The sequence below is a fragment of the Podarcis erhardii genome (genome assembly GCF_964252035.2).
Source record: "Podarcis erhardii genome assembly, chromosome: 2".
Classification (NCBI taxonomy): domain Eukaryota; kingdom Metazoa; phylum Chordata; class Lepidosauria; order Squamata; family Lacertidae; genus Podarcis; species Podarcis erhardii.
In genome coordinates, this window is record NC_138498.1 from 49863733 (window position 1) to 49882041 (window position 18309).

The window sequence follows — 18309 nt, forward strand, 5'->3', positions numbered from 1 at the left end:
CGCCGAATCCCACGTTCACAGGCTTCTCCCGCCTGTGATTTTTTGTGGGTCTCCACCTTCGCCGTGACGGCCAGACCCAAATTCCCACGGGGCAAATTCCTCCCGATCAGAGGAATTCCGCCATTACCGGAGGCACCAACCCGGAAGTCCTGTTGCGACTGTTCCTGACCCCTCTGAAAACAACGCTGGACAGGGTGGCCGGAAGTTGGAAAATCCCTATGCTGGTCATGGAAGAGGGTAGGGTTTCCCACCAGTCTCAGTTTTGAGTTCTGGCCAATCAGGCCAGTCCATGGGGGTGGGACTTGGGAGCAGAGAAGAGTGGAGCAGGCTTTGCTCCAGTCTGCCCCCAGGATTATTGTCTGTACAGACCTAAAATTGTCACAAAGTGGTGGTTGGAATACACCATGCACACAGCCCTAAGTTACTTGAAAGAAGGATGAGATAAAAATGTAATAAAATGAATAATTCTGTTTCCTTTTACCCTCCCCCTTCAAAAACGGTACACAATAGTACAGTACATGCAAAGCTATATTTGCAAGTAGCGTTTTGTGGTGACTGTTACCCAAAAGGAATGGAATGAGTTGGCACGTTGCTTTTAAAAGACAGTTGAAATAACTGTGAAAAAATTAGAAGTGACACTTTTGTTATCTCTGTTTGTTGGACTATGGTGAACCTGAATAGCAAGCTTTGTACCAAGCATTGTTAACAGCAACATTGTCTTTGCCAGAGTGTGCCATACTTAATGGGTTTGCCCTTGAGAAACATAGAAGTGTGGTGTTCTTTAGGACATGTGACGTACTATTTGCGTGTGTGTTTGTGTGTGGTAGCATGTGGAAACAACAAGCAGCACTTTGCACATGCCTCTCTGTTTGAAGTTTTGTGTAATAAAGACTTGAATAAAAATTGAACTGAGCTTTTATTGCCATTTCTTTGGGGCCATCTTTTTGAGCCTCGATGTGTCTACTGCTCCCCTGAGAGTAAGGATAACGCAGGGACTTGCTTTCTTATTAACAAACCGGAATGTATCTGCCATAATTATCATCATGTATCTTTCACATTCACAAATTTGTTGTGATGGAATCAGCTAAAATATTAATACTGTGGTGGGAATAGTGTGTGTGTATCTCATCTCATAAATATGCAGCATCCATGTGCATGGGTAATGTGTCCAGAAACCTAACTTACCATAATGCCTTTTCCAGTCTAAAATATAAGCCTAGGTATTACTGAGCGAAAGCAAATGCAGTTGGTTTACTTCAGGTTGGTTCTGTGGGAGTGTATGGTTGTGTAATGTGTGTACTTCTTTCGTAGTGGAGAGGCAGGAGAAAATAAGTTTATTATTTTATTTCCATTTGTTTTTCTTCATTGATCTAAATGCTTCTTACCAGGAGCTCAGGGTCCCATTTATTAGGCTACCCCCATGTATCCTTAAGTTGTGATGATACTTGAGGCTCATCCAGACTTCCCTTTCTGTTGCATTTCTAGGCACAGGTTCGTGCTTTAAAACTGCATGTTTGAGCAGTGGTGTTTTTTTTGGAGGGTGGTGGTCCTGGCACTCTTCTCAGGAATACCAGTGTTTTACAGCTGAATCAGAGCAAGCAGCAATTAGGTTTTCCAAGGATTGCCATTTGCTCTCATTTAGAGGTAAAACGTGGGTTTTCCCGGGTATGATGGCCTTTAGTTTACAGGTGTTTATGAAACATGCAACAAAATGATCAAGTATTTTATATTTCTTTCATTCAGGTGGCTGCCTTGAAGTATATTCCTTCTGTTCTCCAAGATGTGGAAACAGTGTTTGATGTCAGGTTACTTAGGTGAGCTAACATTCAGAATTCAGTGTCATCTAGGTGACACTATACCTTTGGCAGGACTATGCTGGTATTGGGTTAGTTAAGTAAATTCACACTTGATGCATTGCTGCTGCAAACTCTTATTCTGGAACTGAAGTCATATCTGATTTCAGAAACAGCCTAAGTTGACATAAGCAATGTGTCTAAAAAACATAGGCTTCTCATTACCAGATATAAAATAAGCAGGAAAATAACAGTTGCTCTGTTGTGACAGTTAAAATATCTATGGCAAACACTAGCAAGTTTAACTATTTGGAAGACCTCCATATGTTTCATCAGATTCTTTTTTTAAATATAACATATTAATCTAATCTAATGATTTCATTTTTCTATTTTTTGCAGCCAGCTCTTATATGAATTTTATACTTGCATTCCACCAAAATCTCTACAGAATCATAAAGTGCGCTCCATGAAGAATATAGTATGCAGCAATCTCTTTAAAAAACAAGGTAAATTCAGAATGACTTGGGAATAATGATTAAAAAAGCAACAACCCTGCTATCCCATGTTGGTTTAGGTCTCTCTCCAAATATCTTAGGCACATGCTCTTTCTTCTGCACTGCTTTGGCCCCTCTGCACTTTCGTGTGGACATTTTTACCCTCATCCCTTACGTATGATTTACCATGAACTGAGATGCTTCTGAGCTCCTGTAGACTCTACCTCAAGATCAGGTTAAAAGCTGCTCTGCCATTTTGAGTTTAAGCACCAACAATCTGGTTCCATTCTGGTTCAAGTGGAGCCCATCCCTTTCATACAGGCCTGGCTTGTTCCATCACGTTGCCGTAACATATTCATACTTCTTCTGACACAACTGTCTCATCTGCTCATTAAGACTCCCCAGCTGTGCTTGTTTAGCTGGCTCTGCCTTTTCATCAGGTAGCATTTCAGAGAAAGCTACATTGAAGGTCTTGGTTTTCAACCTCCTACCTAGCAACCTTAATTTTGCTTCCAGGACTGCATGACTGCATTCCACCACATCAGTGGTACCACATGTAACAAGATGTAACAAGACCACTGATTTCTTCCCTTCTACCAGGGAATATCCAGACGTTGCATGAGATCTGCAGACAGGCTGCATATCCATCACAAACTTAATGATTGAATTGTTCACTGAGCCATTTCAATATGCTCTGCTATTTAAAAACAAAGGGCTTACTGATTCTTTAATTGTATCCTTGAAAGCATTTGAGAAATGCTAGTGATATGCTATGGCATCAATTATTTGGTGGCTAACAGTTTGCATTAGGTGTTTGAGAGATTTTTTGAATTCCAGATGTTTCTGTGCCTTTCGGGTGTTTGCAAAAAATGCTGCAGAGTATGCCTCAAAAGCACTTTATCATCTCCTTCTTCCTCAGTTCTGCTGATGCTTATAAGTTAATTATCGTAACAGTGTCTTAAGCACCCATTTGCAGGATAAAGCATGCATTACAAGATATAGGAGCAACAATGCCTAATAATTTGTGCTGGTGCAAAACACACCTCAGCAAAACGTACCCACCACCAGTATAATTCAGCTGTTGTCCATTCATTTTCACCACCTCACTTACAGATTAAACTGCCTTTCTTTATTTTTTTATAATAAAGTTTTAATAAAGCTTTTCAACATACAATAAAAAAGAAACAAAACAAGAAATAAGAAAGAGAACAAAGAGAAAACCAAGCAGACACAGAAAGATAATAACAGAAAAGAGAAAGAGATAAGTAAAAGTGACTTCCAACTATCTGTCAGTTGTGCCTGCAAAAGTTCCTTATAATAATCCAGTGTTCAGTCCAGAGTAATGTCCAGTTATTCCTCCCTCTGCTAGCTGATGTTAAATCCAGGCATCTCAGTTTCATTCCTTTTCCTTCCCATCCATGAAGTTCATAAGTAAGAATCAACCTTAATCTTCCTCCAGTCAAACACCACAACTTTACCTCCTGATTTAAAAAGACATGCGGTGCTTATTCTTTATTCCTCACGAGTTTCTTTGCTGTGTTTATATAATAAGACAATATCCATAACAAATTATGTAGACATTAATTCACAGCCCAAACAATAGTATTGCAGGAGGCATGGCCACTTTTTCTTCTGAGATGATTCCAAGTTGGACACAGAGTCCTCTTTCCATGAATTCCATCTCCTCCTCCAACGTCATAGCTCCAGCACAACATTGTTCCGTTGCTTCCAGCACCGATACTACTGCAGGAGGCTTAGTCACTTTTTCTTCCCAGATCATTTCAGATTGTACTTCCAGCATCAACACTAAACTATCCTTTAGGGCTGGCAAATCATCCTTGGTATTTTCCCCCAGAAGCTGTGACTCTTCAGGAATCTGTGTGAAACCTTTCTTATTTTCTAATATGATATTATGTTCTGAAACACTTTGTATCAAAGTAAAAGATAATACACAGTGCATCTGCTTAAATGAGTTTCAAGTGCTTTATGGCATCTTCAAGTTTTTGTGACTTAAGTTTTTGTGCACCAAAGCCCAGTGTGCTATTCCACAAAAGCTTACGCCACAATCAGTTTGTGGGTCTTTAAGGTGCCACAAGACTGTTCGTTCTAATGCTGCAGGAGACTTTACATTCACTGGAATCACTAATGTTACTTCAAAAGGGAGTATAAAATAGTATGGTTACATGCCTCCTCTAACTAGGGAGCTTCTTACTATGAAGCAGACCATTCAATAAACACAGCATGCTAGTGGTAAAAGCAGCACCACCTTGAAAATGTGCAAGTTATTTGTTTTCTGGAAAAGCAAAGAAACCAACTTACTAGCTTTTCCTTTCATGAGATTTTTGTTTGCATTGTAATTTGGATTGCCCTATCTTGAAGAGCGATAAAGAGGACAGCCTGAGCCACTGCTAGCCTGAGCTGGGGAAAGAGACGTGCTGGTGCGTGGGACCGCTGTGTCTGTGCACCTCTTTTCCTGGCTCAGGCTGGCAGCAGCCATGATGTGCAGAGTGCCTAGAAGTCTCTATAAACATTCCACAGACCTTCAGATCTTCACAAATGGACACTGTGAAAACTCTTTTTACTTTCCTTGGAGCCTTAACTTCTCTAATAGCTTAATATGAGGTTGCCAGTTGGTCAGTACTCATCCATATGGATCCATTCTATTATCCCAAATTTATTTGGGCACTGTTGGTGAGAAACTTTGGCAAAAGCTTTTTGGAGGTCCAAGTGTATGATGTTAACCAAACTAACCCCAATCCACATAAGGTAATTTTTCTTCAGGGTGAGGCAGAATTCCCTTTGCAGAAGCTATGTTTTCTCACAAAGGCTTATTCTTCTACATGCATAACAAATCTAGCTTTAATTGTGTTTTCCACATCCTGCTGGAATAGCTCAGTCAGCAGGGTTGTGGGTCTAAGTCCCACGCTGGGCAAAAGATTTCTTTTTTTCTGGCGGGCTGGACTAGATGACCCTCATTGTCCCTTCCAACAATTATATGATTTTTTGAAATAACACAGGACAGTTGTTAAACCAAGTGACCTGCAATTTTCTAGCTCTCCCTTGAGAGCTCTCTCTTTAAATAAATTTTAGAGGAAGGAAATATTGGTAGCTTTCCCCCTGACTCTTCGATATCTGGAAGGCAGAAGTCCTTGCCAAAAGGAAATCCCTTGTCTAGTAGTAATAGAGAAGTGTTATTCAGAGTGTTTCTAACTCTGGTTGAGAAGTTATTTGCAAAACTGTCAGGTCCCTTTCTTCATTGTTGGTAAGAAAGGCAATCCATTTTTAATTGTGCCTAGAGGCTTTCACAATGGGCTCAAGAGCTCCTACAAAATTTAATGAGAGTAAATAAATGAACAAACTCCTTTCAGATTGTCAGACTCTGTTTCCCACTTCAAACAACACATCCACAGAAGTCAAAATAAATAGGTTAAAACAATATATTGCTGCCTTTGTACGTAAGAGAAAGCTAATTACTTCACAGAAATGTTAGGTGAGAATAACATTGGAGTTTGAGATTAATTTTGATTTTGTCTAAATATGATTAAGATGAGGACAGGTGCCTGTTTCTCTCCCCTGTATTTGGTCTTCATAGCTAAAAAGCAACACAATTGCAAAGCACAGGTGCCCACAATGAAGTCTTTTAGGAATTTCAGTCACTAAGAGCATTGGAAGTTTTTTCATTTGGATAATAATGCTTTACACTTAAGAACTGCAGAATAAAATAACTAAAATTAATGTATTTTGATCTTTTGGAAGTCAGGTCCCAAATTCTGCAGGATAGCCTTCTTTATCTTAATGGATAGTTTGTACCTAATGACTGTGCAACTCCTTGAGAGATTTGCCAAGTGAACCTCGTTTTAGAAGACCATGGGGCTTTCCCATATGCCAAATATTTTATGAAGCTCATCATTTCTGCATCTTAAAATTGTAGTTGGGGAACTATTAAAAAATAAGCAAGTGTTGTTAATTTTAACATTTATAATTCAAGTCATGAGACCAAGCAATACCAGAACCAGCACACATTGCCTCAAAAATGGCTCAAAAGGAAGGTGACCTGGTAGGTGCAAAAGAAGAAGAAACCAAAGATTCCAACTGCATTGAGCAATTACGTTTTATTTCTATAAAATGCTAGGCCTTCACTGACGTGTTATAGAATAATCAGCCTGCATCTAACACAGGTCTGGATAAATGAGTTTTGATAAAAGCAACAGCTTAGGGTGAAGGATGTGTAGCCTTTTCCTCACATTTCGCCTTTTCCTTCCATTCTGCTTTCTTCATTTAAATCTCACTGCATTTTAAAGCTTCGGTGAGGCTAAGCATGACTTCCATTGATAAAACTATATAGATTGCCTTCTGTACTACTTTCACTTAGGGCCACACAAGATTTGCTGTCTTGGCATTTAAAATATAAATAGCATCGACTGAGGGTGAGGGCTGATAATTATCCGGATCACAGCAAGCAGGAAGGTAGAAATTAACCCCTTCTACCTCTGCATTTTTTAAAAAAATGTTTTTTATTGAAAGATTTTCATGGATAACTAAGGTACATATAGTGTCTCTGTTTTCAGTTCATAGAGTCTTTTCTACAGATCAGTTACATTTGGCCTGAGATACTACTATCATAGGGGACGCGGGTGGCGCTGTGGATTAAACCACAGAGCCTAGGACTTGCCGATCAGAAGGTTGGCGGTTCAAATCCCTGCGACGGGGTGAGCTCCCATTGCTCGGTCCCTGCCAACCTAGCAGTTCGAAAGCACCCCAAAGTGCAAGTAGATAAATAGGTACCGCTCCGGCGGGAAGATAAATGGCGTTTCCGTGTGCTGCTCTGGTTCGCCAGAAGCATCTTAGTCATGCTGGCTACATGACCCGGAAGCTGTACGCTGGCTCCCTCGGCCAATAAAGTGAGATGAGTGCCGCAACCCCAGAGTCGGCCATGACTGGACCTAATGGTCAGGGGTCCCTTTACCTTTACCTTTACTACTATCATAGGCGTTGTGAGATTGGGGGGGGGGAGAGAAGAGGATGGTGTTCCTTCCTCCTTTTGCATAGTGTATGTGTGGAGTTTTGTGCTAGTATCATGTGGATAGGTTCTTTATTTATTCATTTGTTTTTGTTGGTGGTGCGGGAGGGATTAGGTTTTTGTCTTGTTGGGCTGTATATGTAATTAAGGGAAGCTACACCAGAGGGAAGGTATCCTCTTTTCTTTGTCCCCATTCTACTTTCAGTTTGCTGGTTAGCTTTTCTAGTATGGGTGCTTCCCATACAGTTTGGTACCAGAGGTCCATGTTCACTCCTGACAGGTCCCTCTAGGATCTAGTTATGATGCTGCTAGGTGCTGAGAGTGGGTGAGGTAAATCCCTCCTCTGAAGCTGGTAATCACATTGGGAGAAAATCCCCCATTGGCACAAATGGGGAATTTCCCATCAATGCAAATTCTGGTTGCAGAAAAGGGATTTTCCTCAGGACTACATCTGCAAATAAAAGAGTCAGCTTCACTTTCTCTGCTTTACAACAATCCTGATCATTATCACCTCCTCCAATGATGCCACCTTAGTTTTATAAAACCTGTGAATTAAATTCAAAGTTGCGTTTAACATCACAGTGTAGTTTAACTCTTATAGAAACAGTCTTTTTCTTTGATAAGCTGCTCCATTTTCCTTTTAATACCTTTAAAACACTTCCTTTTAAAAACAAAAAAATACTTGGAACAAAAATTTACCTCATACGCCAGTGATTAAAGATAACATTTTTTAAAAATGGACCTATGATGTCACATATATTGTCAAAATGAGAGTCATGAAATCATAGCTTCCATTTAAAAATCTATGCAACTGCAACTGCGAGAGTTTTATTAGTCAGCACTACTCACACATACAAAGGGAAGCTCTTGTGAAATTGCATTTTCTATGGCTGAAATCTGCTGTACTAAGCAGGGGCATGGAAATCTTATATCAAAGTGGCAAATATTCTTGTGATTTGAATGTTTGCCAAACTTCTTATAAATAGGTGGGTTTTTTAATGATAATATTTCAAGTAGAAAAGCTGGAGCAGAAGATAGCAATCTGATACTGGACACCTGCAGACAATAAATTTTAGCAACTTGACCTCTGCTGTCAAACTACCTCTGCTGTTGTAGGCACTATGTCGCTGAATATCAAATGCTGGGAATCACAAGTGGGGAATGTACTGTCACACTCAGACTCAGGCTTCCCACTGTGAGAACAGAATGCTGGACTAGATGTGCGACTTGCTCGGTCCAGCAAGATTATTACGTTCTTAGGTGGATTTTCTGCCCAAGGACTTATATGAAATAATTCCCATGTTGGAACATTTTCTTGTAGCCTGTCTATTACATTTGTATCCTGACCCTCGTTCCAGGAACTCACAGCATGCATGGGAAGTTATCTCACTTTATCTCAGCACATTGTTCTGTGATTTCTTCTACCTTGAAAATAGGTGTGGTGGTTCAACATATATTCTTAACATGTTGAGTTGTACTAAATAGCAGCATAGTAATGCTCAACAGAGGAATCACATTACTGATACTGATATGTAACTTTCAAAAAGAACATCAACCAGATCAGTACCCAAAGTTCTCCTTTGGCTTAGCCAATTATAGGTTAAAGTTCTGGATATAAATATATTTAAGTGAAAGTGAGAGCTTCAGTTATTCAAATTATCCAACTCCCTGCAAAGCAAGTAAGGAAGCCTGGAGTCAGCGTTCAAGATGGAAGTGGAAGGTCTTCTGTTGTTATCCAGGTGAGGGTTACTCACAAGAAAGAAACAGTAAGGGAACTTTTCATTGGGCATTGGCAAACATGAGCAAGGGTAAGGATTCAACCCTCTCTTCCCACCCACCTCTTCTCTGTTTTATATTACAGTACTTTACAGTGATTGGGTGGCAGCCCAATTTCAATACATGCATTTGCTGTCTTCATGATTAGTTTGGTCTCCAGTTTTTATATTATAGGAAAATATGATGTAAGCAAAGAGCTGAATCATTTGGTTGTATAACATCTAGCCTAGGGCTCCTGTGTGTTTAATCCAAGTACATCAGTTTTTAAATCAGAATGTAAAATATGCAGTTAAGGGCAAGTATTTTTGGTGTCTTTAAAGATAATAATTTCAAATGAGTTCAATTGCTCAGTGAATAATTATGCTAAAATGTGTTACTTATTGGTATTTTCCATAACTAATGTTTACAGATGTGACAATTAAGTCAATCATAAAAAAACTACAAGAACTTACAAACCTCTGCCAGTAAACATTTCTGTACTGTGGAGGAAGCTTCAAGCTTTTCTGTTTTAAAATCTGCCACTCGAGGTACAGCAAGAATACAAATGTACAAAAGATTTGTTGTGAAAACGGTACCCCTTATAATAGGCAAGTCTATAAATTTCTTCATCTTAAAATTAATTTTACAGAATTATACAAATACTTATACTTTTAAAAATAGGAAATCACAATGAATTCTTCATTAGTGACACATGGCAAATGGGGATATATACACCGCAATAGCCTTAGATGCTGTTTGCTTATCAAAATTACTCCATAGAGAAACCTCTTGGGCTGCATAATTTTGTTTTGGCCTAGAAAAATGTTCCCAGCTCAAAATGCAACTAAGTAGTAGTTGCCGCTGCTTCTTAGGGTCAAAACAGATGCTATGAGGGAGATTTTTGAGTTGATCTCTCCAAGTTTTAAATTTCATTTCGAAGTGCTTCAGGTGGCTATAGTGATGGGGATGGCAGTGGCATCATGCAGACTTAAAAGCTTGCTTTCAATTTATCCCTGGCAATTCAATTCTGGGGAAAATATATTATGCACTGCCTACTGTTTCAACTGGTGAAGAGTTTGTCAGATAACCAGCCTCATATAACCAACATGCTTAACTCTAATTAATGCATGAAGTGGTTAAGACTATAAAGCTGTCCTGCCAGGCTCATCTCAGCTTGTGAGGGTCTGTCAAACCTTCCCCTCCTCAACAGCTCTGTCGCCCAGTCTACCTGAGAAACTCGTCATGCAAAGGGGTCTCAGCTGGTTACTCCAAGCTCAGGCCGCATGGCTGTCACAATCCACACTTGAGTTCCTATACCAAAATTTTAGGAACTTTCACCACTGTAACTTAGCCATGTTATACTGTCTGTGCATCTTTTTCTAAATGCTGTATGGAAAAGCACATGAATCTGCCTTGGAAGAGCTTGTAAATAATAAACCATTTTCACTTACTAAACATGTGGTCTCTTTCTATGCTAGAGGAGGAAGGGACTATTTTGGAACCCACAAGAGCATATTTTAAAGCTCTAACAGCCTATTTTTCTACACTTTGCTGCATATTTTCTGATCTTAAATCTCTGCTGGGGTTGTCTCACCAAAAAGTACCTGCCCCAAACCTGGATCTTGGCATCCAGCAATTCTCCTTGTATACCTATTTTTATCCTTGCCACCAGCAGTTTCAGGGGCACAGCAATTACCTGGGGTTGGTTTACTTTGGGAGGTCCTTTGTGTACTGTGACTGCTCTTCATAGAAGCATGCTTCCTAACTTAAATCTGAAAGGGGGAAAAACCTAAATAACTGATATTGAGCCTGGACAATATATAGCATAGATGAGAATTTTTGCATATCTTATTATGCAAGCAATAATATACAGTATTCAAAACAGTTAACCACCAGTATAGGTGAAAACAATACTGGTTATCACGTGTGTGTAGGGGGGGAGAGGGGATGAATTAAGATTCAATTATGTCTGCTATTGTTAAAGAAATCTGAAGTGGAATGAATATAAATAGCTATATAAATTTCTATTATCTCTAATAAAATGCCTGCATAGCTAAATTAAAGGCTAGAACGATAATGATTACATTATTTTAATAATAAAGATTAACATGGTAAGTTGGCTATTAGTTAATTCATGAACATTATTAATGGAAAATGTGTATTAATTGGGTCTACAGTGCTGCATAAATAAAAGGCAACCCATCTTGCATAGTTAGCATATTTTCTCCTACTTTATGACATTTACCACATAGCCCAATTTTCTCTTAGGCAGAACAGTCAAAGTTATTATTATATATTAAAAACAGTGACAAGTACAAATTATTTTTTTTCTATTAGATGTGTGGGTACTGCTTTGTTTTACTGTTAAAGGAAACTTTTAATGCTAGTATGAAAATGGATGCTTAAAACTATTTGTGTATAGAATGTGTTAGGAGAAAAAAAAATCAGTTCAACTATTACGGTTCCTGCTACTGCTTTCCACTCAGAAAGAGTGAGAAAAAATGCTGTCTTGATAGAATTAATTGGAGTCAAATGTAATACAGTGGTACCTCGGGGTACAAACGCTTCAGGTTACAAATGCTTCAGGTTACAGACTCCACTAACCCGGAAGTAGTACCTCGGGTTAAGAACTTTACCTCAGGATGAGAACAGAAATCCTGTGGTGGCAGCGGGAGGCCCCATTAACTAAAGTGGTACCTCAGGTTAAGAACAGTTTCAGGTTAAGAACGGACCTCTGTAATGAATTAAGTTCTTAACCAGAGGTACCACTTGTAGAAGTATCAGAATGCGCTCATGGTTTCAGGACAGTATATACCATGGGAAAGACCTATTTGATGCCCCGCCTAAATGGTTGCCTCATTCAGACCATGTGAATGAAGCAACGTGGGATCCATGAATGGAAAAACAGCTCCCAGCTGTGGGTACATCTCAAGAGGACCTAATTGTCAGGTCTTCCTGACTCATTCTATTGTCTATGCAGTTGCCCATCATCTTGGAGTGTAGGTATGCCCTGTATGCATTAATTTGTACCTCCTGTTTCAGTCCTTGCCTTCACTCAGCTTTTTTAAGTTCAATAATAATACAAGCTTTTAATACCCTGTTTGTGTAATTGCACCCCATTCATCTTATCTTACCTCCCTTGAATAAAGAGTTACAAGCTTTAAAAGATAAGAGCTGAGGACTTGGGCAGCTGCCAAAAACTTCTATTTATTGGGTCACAGAACAAATACACCTTACCCATGCCATAAATATATTCTTCCCCAGAGATGTTCTGACTAAGCACTGTAAACGTTATTTTCATATATTTTGCAGCCACAAGAGTGTAACTTCATAATAAATTCTGAAAAGATGTATTATTTATATATATATATATATATATATATATATATATATATATATATTCCATAGATATATCAATTCACCCAAACAAGCTGAAGTTATACACTAGGGATGTCAAGCTAAAGTATATTTAAAATTAAAATTTGCACAAAAAGTAAGGCTTCAGGTTATGTACTAAATTGTGCTTGCTAAGTATACCTCAATTATTAATGACAGTGGCTGAGATTTACAACGAATAGAAAGGATTGTTTTTAAGAAGCTTAAAAACAGCCACCACTCCATCTGGGCCAGGGATTACCATTACCCAAACTTTATCAGCTCTTCCACATTTGATCCAAATAAATGGCAAGATCCTCCCCTTCCAAATTCTGCCAAATCCCCTTCTGCTGTACCTCCATGCGCCACTGCCCCAATATTCCATTTTGGAAGTACCTCTCAACCCCCAAAAACAGATTTTGAGGGGCTGCAGGGGGGGGGGATTGCAGATATTCAGTCTGACTTCTCCCTCCCTCAGTAATGTATGCTGGGGAAAACTGGATGTTATTACACTAATAGTACAAAGCAATTTCAAACAGTAAGCAAGAGAGTAAATAAATATTTTCACAGGGAAAGAGCATGGTTTCGTGTAAATAGGTGTGCATCAACCACAAGATTCACTTTGGACTTCAGTTTGGTGCTTCATAAGAACCTGATTTGGTCAGACATAGGCAGTCTAATTCTTCTGCCCCAATCACTGTAGACACAGCTATAATCCCCTGCTTTTTATAGAAATGGATGAAATTTGCAGGCACCATAATCATTCCAAACTGAGTAAAGCCTTCTGTATACCTCTAAAATATGGTATCTCCCATACAAAGTACTTGTTAATTTGGGGCAAAATTTGATTAATTTGAAGGCAATGTTGCTCCTTCTGAGTGCATCAGTTCTCCCAAATTTCAGAAGGGTAGTTGCAGGTTTTCCTGCAAAGGCAGCCATTAGTTTTGGGATCTGCTCCATTCCTCTTCCTTTCCTATTGAAGAAATGACTCTCACTTTATTCCTTCTGGCAGAAGTGAATGTAATCTCAGGCTGAATAAAGGTTTCCAAATTTATAAACAAATAGGTATAGGGGATTTTGTGCTAGAAACTGATAAAATCTGATTTTTATTTTGCAGCAGAATTTGATGAAATTCATGGGAAAGTAACCCTCTTCCTGGCCATGAATCCTTCAAAATGTCTGAAGCAAAGCTGCTGTGGTACAAGAGCAGCTGTAGCAGTTTTGGGTGGGAATCACATAATCTCCTTTAGTGTTTTGGGGACAATTGCTCTGAAAATTGCAAACATAAAAGAGGTGCCACTGGGTAAGAAACCTGTTAAATCACAAACAAATAGGTTCAGCGGGATTGTGCCAGGTACCTTTAAAGTTGGCTTTGGGGTGGAAAGAACCAAATGATTCACTTTCCAAGAAAAAATCATTTCCTCTGATACAAACTTGATCTGCCAGTTGCAATGGAGATCTTGACCCGTTTCCACTCCTCACCTTCGCACCTTCCTTGATCTCAGAGGCATAAGTTTTGTTCTTGAAAAGCTGCTTCCTTCACCAAAGCACTGGGATTGGAAAATGCGGATAAAATAATTTTCTCCCCTTTCAGCCAATGCTTGTCTGCATTATTGTCAATGCTTCAGGAGTCCTTCCTTTGACTTGTGATACCTCATAAAGATCCCCTTTCACCTGTGACAATCAACCCCAATACTTCTGAGTCATCTCACCACCTTGGGACTTGTTGGATTCAGATGCACAACCCTACTAAACAATACTATGTCAGGTATAACTAGGAATTGTGTCAGAATTGGCCAGTTAATATTCTAACATAAAACCACTTTTAATTGGGGGATTTGCTACTGTGAGAAGCAAGGCATGAATACTAAAAACTTTTGGAAATTTTATTAAGCAGTGAAAAGGTTTTGGAGGAAAGACTTATCTTTTCTTCCACCACCATCATCCAGCTTTTCACACTATTTTATATTCTTCATATGTCATATTTCTTCTTTACCATAAAATAAGCTGCTGAGGAAAAGGTGTGTTTTCTTTCTGGTGCTGAAGGTGGCATTTTGGGGGGATGTTGGGAGTGAAATTTTGGTAGGAAGAGTAGGGTTACAGATGGCCATTCTTGAGTTTTGATGATGCCTGTTTATGTTTCATGAACAGTTGTATCTCTGGCTTAGACACTGAGTATCTGTTACATTGTTTCTCTCCTTTCCCCAAAATATCTGATGTAGTGTGCATATGCACAATTCATGAGTAAGAGGCACTCTTGCTTTTCCAAGGATGTTCTAGGAACAATCTTGAATGTAAATGTTGTGGGCAGAACTTAGCTCAGCTTCATAGATAATGATATTTTGCCAAATTGGTCTTCTGCATAGTTTTCCATGCCATTTGGATTTATTTGCTCTGATTTGCTGTCAAACGTATGCAAGCTTCACATTTTCAATGTATATTTTGCTGCCTTTCTAGCTCTTGGTCAGCTTTTCACTTTCTCTCTCTTTTATTAATACAACAAGAAAAGTTTAATAATAATAATAATAATAATAATAATAATAATAATAATAATAGGAAGTTGGCATTGCAGGAAGACATTTATTACCCATAAACATGTACTCTATTCAGAATGATTTATTGATTCATTCACCAGCCAGATCTTCATGAAGTGTAGAATGTGGTATTACTCTTTGCTGAACTGCCTTTAGTTACTTAGACATTCATTCTGTAGATCCTAATTTGCTTTCTTCATGTTTACATTGGTAAAATGAAAGGGGATAGAAGCCAGAAGGCTCTACATGGGAAGTGACTGGAATTAAGCATAGTTGTGGGAGGGGGAGCTGCATTGTATACTTTCTGGGAAGAAAAACACGAAAATTTCTGTGATAATCCTAAATAGCAAATTATTACTTTCAGAATGTAGAGATATCCTGCTTCCTGTCATTACCAAAGAACTGAAGGAATTACTGGATCCAAGGGAAGAGGCACAAAACCAAGAGAAGAAGTATTGTGTTGAATTACTCAACAGCATCCTGGAGGTTCTCAGCTGTCAAGATCCAGTGAGTATTGATGATTAGAATGATTATGTGGCTGATTCCAGGAGGTTGTAAGACGGTGCTGATTAAGTTGTAAAATATTGATGCTGATGACTCTCATTTAAATTCTAAATATAACAGGGACCTGACAGATTGAAAGAGTTCTCTTAGTTTTCAGTACGACACTGGAAACAGAGTTATAATTTTCCCCTCTTGGTTTTCAGGATCATTTGCCTTGACACATCATCAATCCTGAATCAGCTTTATTTTATTAAAGCCAAAGGAGTCATGCCGTTTTGTAGACATTGTATCATTGACATGAGACACATGAACCATGGAGTTTGGGAATATGTTGCTGGCTCACTCTTTCCTTGATACAGTGGTACCTCGGGTTAAGTACTTAATTCATTCCGGAGGTCTGTACTTAACCTGAAACTATTCTTAACCTGAAGCACCACTTTAGCTAATGGGGCCTCCTGCTGCCGCTGTGCCGCCGGAGCATGATTTCTGTTCTCAACCTGAAGCAAAGTTCTTAACCCGAGGTACTATTACTGGGTTAGCAGAGTCTGTAACCTGAAGAGTATGCAACCTGAAGCGTATGTAAGCTGAGGTACCACTGTACTGTGTTTCAGGCCATCCAAGTTGCCCCAAACCATTTATTTCATTGTTTATAAAAACGCATAAACCGTGTGTTTGTATGTGTGTTGTGCATAAAATAAATTAAAATAACTGTCAATAATACAAAGATTAAAATCAGCATTTAAAAAAATAGCAATACCAATTTTTATTATTTATAAAACTAAATTAAAAACAAGTATACATAACTAAATACCCCTAAATGGGCTTATGGAACTTTAAAAAAGTGTTTACAGGTACCTAAAAGAACATAGTTGCCTACTGTGGTTTCAAATCCACTTTAAGTTATGGGTTTGAGGAACCTTGGTGCCCTAGTAAATGCCAGTGTGGATATATTTATTTAACATTGTTAAATGGAAGTTAATGAGGCAGGAAACTCCACAGGATGTTTTTGATATCCATACCATAGCTATGCCTGCACTGAATCACTGATAGTGCTGTATGAAAAAATCCAAGTGAATAAATGAACAAGTTATTTTTATGCCTTTTCTGCTTCTAATAAATATTCAAAACTGTTCTGCAACACTAAAGGAACAGTTACTTTTTAAGGGTGAGTTATATTAGTATGCATTGAAAGCCAGTGGCCAGGTTCTTGTTTCATAAACCATATTGCCATCATCACATGTGCTTATTTAATATTAGCTGCTGTGCAAGCTTGCTTTCCACATTTTGCATATGTGATCCATGTGCATGTATGCAACAAATTTCTACAATGGGAGAGTTCTAAAAAGTATGTTTAAAAATGTGTCATCTTTGTGCAGGGTCACAAGCAGAAATCTGCATTTGACTTAAGGAGTTGAGTTATATTCTATTTCTCAATGTCTGTCTTGGTTATCATTTAATTAATGCACCTTCACTAATCTGCATTTTAAAAAATCATATTAGTAATGAAAATTCTTACACTATTCTGGGTGCTGAACTCTGAAATTTCACTTGTGACTATGACATGTTTTCCTGACAAGCTGACTTGGTTTCCCAATGCCATACACTGCTGTTGCTACCTTGCCACTCTCCCCTCTGTTACTGGCAGTCATCAAAAAAGCCACCCTGCCTGCCACTACTGCATTTCTAATATACACTTAATTTGTGTTATTAGGTACAAAGATATTTACCACTTCTTTTGAGATTATCCCAGTTTCTTCCCATTTCTTCCCAATTAGAATGTCTTAAAGTGGAAACTGGATGAATTTTGGGTCACCTCAGGGGCCTCAGTATAATTTGTATCACTGGTTCTTGAAGTGACACTGAATAGTCACTTAAGTTGTGCTGTTTGAAGTATGTGGAGGGTGGCTGCATAGCTGAATTTCCTTTATTTTATCCATTTTAGTTAGGCAGTATTTCTTGCTAGGGAGAGTCTGAGATACTGTAGAAGTACTAGCCTCTTCAGTTTTCATTGTGACAATGCTAATATGCAAGAGGTTTAATAGAATAGTTATTATTCTATCAGAAATGTACTTTGTTTGACCTGAATTTTCAAGGAGAAAAAGCTTTGGCTTAGATGACCCCGTTTGGCTGAGATCATACAGGGCTCAAGAATGATAGTCATAGCCTTAGTGGCAGGTTCTTTTTTCTTTTTCAGTTCTGTGATGTTAAAGTATTCTTTCCATTTCACAAGTAGTTTGTAGAGATGGCCAGGCTTAGAAAATTGGTATCATTTGTTCCTTAGGATGCACTTCGACAGTCTACCTTTCACTTTCCTTGGCAGCGAAATTCTTTTTTTTGAAAAATGGAAAGATCATTGGATGAATTGTTGTAAAGTTAATGCATCTCTCAGCAGGACATTGAGACTTCCTCTCTGTGCACTGTGTAGTCACTAGAAGGAAATCTTTAGGTTTGGACAGCATACATACCTGAGGAAGGTGTTCATCACAGGCTTCCAGGAGCAACTGGCTTAAAAGAGGCTTCTGCTTATGGGGTCCTTCTTGCACAATGGAATTTCCCCTGTGCTGTCCTCCCTCCTGCATCCCACACAGCCTTTCTGCCAAATAATTTCAAGAGGCCTGGAGACTCTCTAGAGCAGCTTTTCTCAACCTGTGGGTCCCCAGATGTTGTTGAACTACAACTCCCATCTCCCATCACCCCTAGCTAGCAAGGCCAGAGCTCAGGGATGATGGGAGTTGTAGTCCAACATCTGGGGACCTACAAGTTGAGAACCGCTGCTCTAGAGTAAATTGGAGGGGACAGGCATGAAGATCCGCACGCATGCTAACTCTTGCTGA

General features: G+C 38.9%; 1 protein-coding gene across 4 annotated transcripts in view; it reads left to right on the forward strand.

Annotated features, from left to right (window-relative positions):
• Window positions 1-18309, forward strand: part of DOCK2 (dedicator of cytokinesis 2) — a 249904-nt gene that overhangs the window by 57350 nt on the left and 174245 nt on the right. For all 4 annotated transcript variants that reach the window (XM_081852013.1, XM_081852016.1, XM_081852014.1 and 1 more), the window contains 3 exons: window positions 1744-1814; window positions 2193-2299; window positions 15336-15478. In XM_081852013.1, coding sequence (XP_081708139.1) covers window positions 1744-1814; window positions 2193-2299; window positions 15336-15478 — 321 coding nt within the window. The remainder of the gene's footprint in view (window positions 1-1743; window positions 1815-2192; window positions 2300-15335; window positions 15479-18309) is intronic.